General features: G+C 43.0%; 1 protein-coding gene across 1 annotated transcript; it reads right to left on the reverse strand.

Annotated features, from left to right (window-relative positions):
- Window positions 1-2,285: 2,285 nt before the first annotated feature.
- LOC108575362 (MAGE-like protein 2) lies at window positions 2,286-4,118 on the reverse strand. The gene is made up of 2 exons (XM_017938134.1): window positions 4,107-4,118; window positions 2,286-3,362 (listed from the first exon to the last, which is right to left on the reverse strand). Exons 1-2 carry the CDS (start codon window positions 4,116-4,118, stop codon window positions 2,286-2,288), a joined length of 1,089 nt encoding a protein of 362 aa, XP_017793623.1.
- Window positions 4,119-4,150: the final 32 nt, after the last annotated feature.

Below are 4,150 nucleotides of genomic sequence, written 5' to 3' on the forward strand. Positions count from 1 at the left end.
CTTTAAAAATTCATTTGTACCAATTAATGCCAAAAATGCTCCTTTCTGTATTTCTTTTGCACGTGTACACCATCTTCCGCGGCAGTAATTGTATGTTAATTAAACACAAGGGATCTCTCTATTTTTCTCTGCTCCTGAAAAATTATGGTTTCGAAGCTTCAATTATTGGTACAAAAATTTAATACAAAAAAGACTCATTTTTTTTTTAATATAACCTAAGATTGGAATTAAGATTGAATTTAAGGTCACATCAAATAGTTGGCTGTTATTCTGTATTTCACAATAAAGATTTATTCTATAAATAAGTTGGATTGCTTTTTTAAGATTTTCTTCAAATATTTCTTTAACACTGTCAGCTATTTAGAGCTGGTTTCTGGTGTCTTCTGTGCTCTTGCACTCTGATAAAATATGTCGACAACATTTTTATACATCCTTTACAATTAGAAATTATTCACTCAAATTGTTAACGATATTACACTAGTGCGAAATATTTCATAATCGTTGAATCATCGTGTGAATGCGGAAGTAAGTGTATCCTCTTCAACCTCGAGCTAGTTTTTACTCGCCTGCTCTTTAGTCAAGTGAAAGAGGCGCCGACGTAGTAATACGTTCCTTCCACTTTCGTCTTTGTTATTTTTCTTTTTTTTTTTTTTCATTGTCCTCGTTTGACTGGTCACGTGGAGTGGCGGCAGCGCGAAAAGGGAAATTTTGCAAAAGTGAAACTCGCCACGAGGACGAGATTTCCGGCAGATCCGACATGGCTCGTGAAAGCGTCGGCTCGTTAACGCGCTGAAATTTTTACCGCTTTTTCCAGCCGAACGCGTGAAAATCTTACGTATCGTGGAAACCGAGCTGTATACGAAGAAGCAGTTTGCTTAATGTGAGAAAATTCTGATAATTAACGATGCTTTTTTGCCGGTGAGAAAAAAGATCTTCTTCCATCGTTTTTTCGATCATTTGTCACCTTTGTGTCGTTGCAAAAATACAATTCCTTCTTTTTAAAATTTTTATCAAAGAAGTAAGAATTACATTAAAGAAAGAAAGAAGTGAAAATTCGAAAAATTTGGCGCACTGTAATTTTTGAAGCATTTCTTGGAGCTTCGGCCAAACTCTTGACTAATTTTAACGTCGTTTGATTCAATTCTAAAGAAATTATGCAATATATTTAAAACTGACAGCAGTGACACTGTATTCTCTTAAACGATCACGTTACTTTTCACACGAGAGTACGAAAGTAATGCTCGAAACGCGTCGATTAAGCTTGCTGAACTGTGACTAATAAACGCCAGCAGAAAGTAAGAATTATTAATAATTTCTCGGTAGGAAACAGAAGTTGATAGACAAATCGGCAAGTTGCAGGTATGGAAAGACATACAGGTAACAGGGGAGAAAAATGGAGTTCGATCGTGGTTACATGACAGACGAGTATTTATTAAAAATCTTTGATACAAAAAGAGACACTCTACCTCGCTCGAGTATCTTAACTTAAATTAGGTACAAGAGTGCTTGGCCGCAGCGGAACCGCAGTTCCGCGGCGGCGTTTACTTCACATCGGCTAACTTATGCTCGGAAAGCTCGTTTAGACGCCGGTGTTAGTGTTTTCTTTGGAACAGCAAGATAAGACGCAGGAATTTTTCTTCGCATTAGCTGCGATTGCGCTCGTTTTTCAGAAGTTTTTTGCGATCAAATGTGTGACTTTTTCTACATCGTTCGAAATCTCTCACCTAATTGTCCCCGAAAAATATTCGACAATTTTACCAAACACCAACGGAATCCTAAAATTTTCATACTAAAATCCGAAGCCCAGCTGCGTTCGATCCGAAGACTCAAACGGGGGGGTGCATCGAAAGCAATTATCGACGCTTCAACGCGGAATTACTTCGGGATTAGGAAAATTACGCTGTCACCAAGAAATCGCCAAAATCATCCAGTTACTCGAGCAGCTTCTTAAGTTACATAAAAGATAATTGAAAGACACGTTACGCTTGAATAGAAGCAACTAGCTACAAGAGGGGAGGATCGAGAGACGCAGCAACCTCCATCGTACAACCTCTCGATACCTTCTGGTTCCTTTACAAAAAAAAAAACAAAATGATACAAAGAAGTTAGAAGAGGGGACGTTTCTAAACGTTGAAACATTCTTGTTCGACGGTGTTTCTTCGAATTTTCCTAGAGTACAAAGTGACAGAACAGACGGGATAATTTAGCTCGAAGAAGAGATCCCAGCAATACGGTGTACGATCCCAAACGCGTCGAAGAAACCGTCTCGATCGTCGATGATAGAATCAACGATGATGAGAATAGTAACCACCTCCGCCTCCTCCTATACTGGAGAATCCGTCGTAACCTCCGCCGCCGCCGCCGCCGCCGTGTTCCTCGTGAATAGCGACAGGCACAGGTACCTTCACCGGTACAGGTATCTCCTTCTCGACAGGTATTGGCACCTCTTTCTCAACGATGTACGGTCTGTCGACGGGTACTTTGATAGGATAGGGCACCGGTTTCGGGACTGCTACTGGGACAGGTTTCGAGACGGTGTACGGTTGTGGTATTGGTACCTTGACATGCACTGGGTAGGGTTTCTCTACTGGCACGGGGTAAGGTTTGTCCACGGGTACCTTGACTTCGTACGGGACAGGCTTCTCGACTGGTACCGCGTACGGCTTCTCGACGGTGACTGGATAGGGTTTAGGTACGCTGACAGGGTAAGGTTTGTCCACCGGTACCTTAACCTCGTACGGTACTGGCTTCTCGACCGGATACGGTTGCGGCACCGGAATTTTCACCTTCACTGGGAACGGCACGTGCTTCTCGACGGTGTAAGGTTGCGGGACAGCCACCTTGACAGGCACAGGTATGTGCTTCTCGACGGTGTAAGGCTGCGGTACCAGAACCTTTACCTCGTACGGTGTATCGACCGGTACCTTGACTTCGTAAGGCACCTTCCTCTCGACGGTGTAAGGCTGAGGCACGTGCACAGGCACCTTCACGAACACCTTCACAGGATAAGGGACGTGTTTCTCGACGGTGTACGGTTGAGGTACGCCGACCTTCACCTCGTACGGGACGTGTTTCTCCACCAGATAGGGCACGTGTTTCGTTACTTCGTACGGGACAGGTACCTTCTTCACCACTGTAACAGCTTTCACGTGCTCTTGCTGGTCGTACGACGAACCACCGCCTCCACCTAAGTCACCACCACCACCACCTCCGCCACCTAAGTCGCCGTAGCTACCGTGCAGACCACGCTTCTCCGTCTTCTTCTCGGTCGAGTCAGCTGCGGAGTCCTTGTCCTCCGCGGGCTTGCTCGTCTCCTTCGCGCATCTCGCTTGCGTGGCCAGTGCCACCAGGACGATGGCGAGCTGCCGGTGAAAGTTGGCGTTGATGAACCAATTTGCAATTCGATGGAGAGGTGCGAGTGTTGGGTGCGTTGTGAGACTGGGAAATTGTTTGATGGTGTTCTTTTCTTTCGCTTTTTGGGAGGCTGTGGTTTTTGGAGTGATGGTGTGGTTTATGGTAATGGTTGATGGAGAATTGAGGAAGTAGGTACGAGAAATGAAATGTCTAGCTTTTCATTCATGAAAGTTCGATAAACTGGTATTTTCTCGAAATAATTTTTTTGTGGAAATTGCGATGTCACGCAAGTATTGTTGACAAGAGTTACTCAAATAATTAATCGCTAGGAGAAGCTATTATAGTTTAATCTTTAAACAATCGCGCTGACTCGTGTCTCGTTTGATTTTGGAATAAGATACATTTTTCAAAAGAATTCTATTCTTTAAACTAAATCTTCGACTTCTTCCTTAGTAGCTGGTTAAATAAATAATACGAAGAAGCAGTTAGGCAAAAATTTATGATGGACAGTGTGTGTGCCGCACGAAAAATTTGCTCGTCACTGTAAATAAACGCACTGAAAATTTTCAAAATGTACTCTACAGTTTCAGAAATGTTTCAATAGGAGAAGTAAACACTGGACTCTAACCTACTCTAACCAAAGAAACGGTGAAACGATCGAGCACTGTAGTAGCTTCGAATTTCCCACACTTCCCTCCATATCTCTAACGATCACAATGTAGAAAATGTTGACGGAAAGCAGATTCGCTTACCTTAATATTCATCGTCGAGTTCGCGTATGTTTTGAGGTGGCGTA

Source organism: Habropoda laboriosa, unplaced genomic scaffold, assembly GCF_001263275.1.
Source record: "Habropoda laboriosa isolate 0110345459 unplaced genomic scaffold, ASM126327v1 scaffold143, whole genome shotgun sequence".
Classification (NCBI taxonomy): Eukaryota; Metazoa; Arthropoda; class Insecta; order Hymenoptera; family Apidae; genus Habropoda; species Habropoda laboriosa.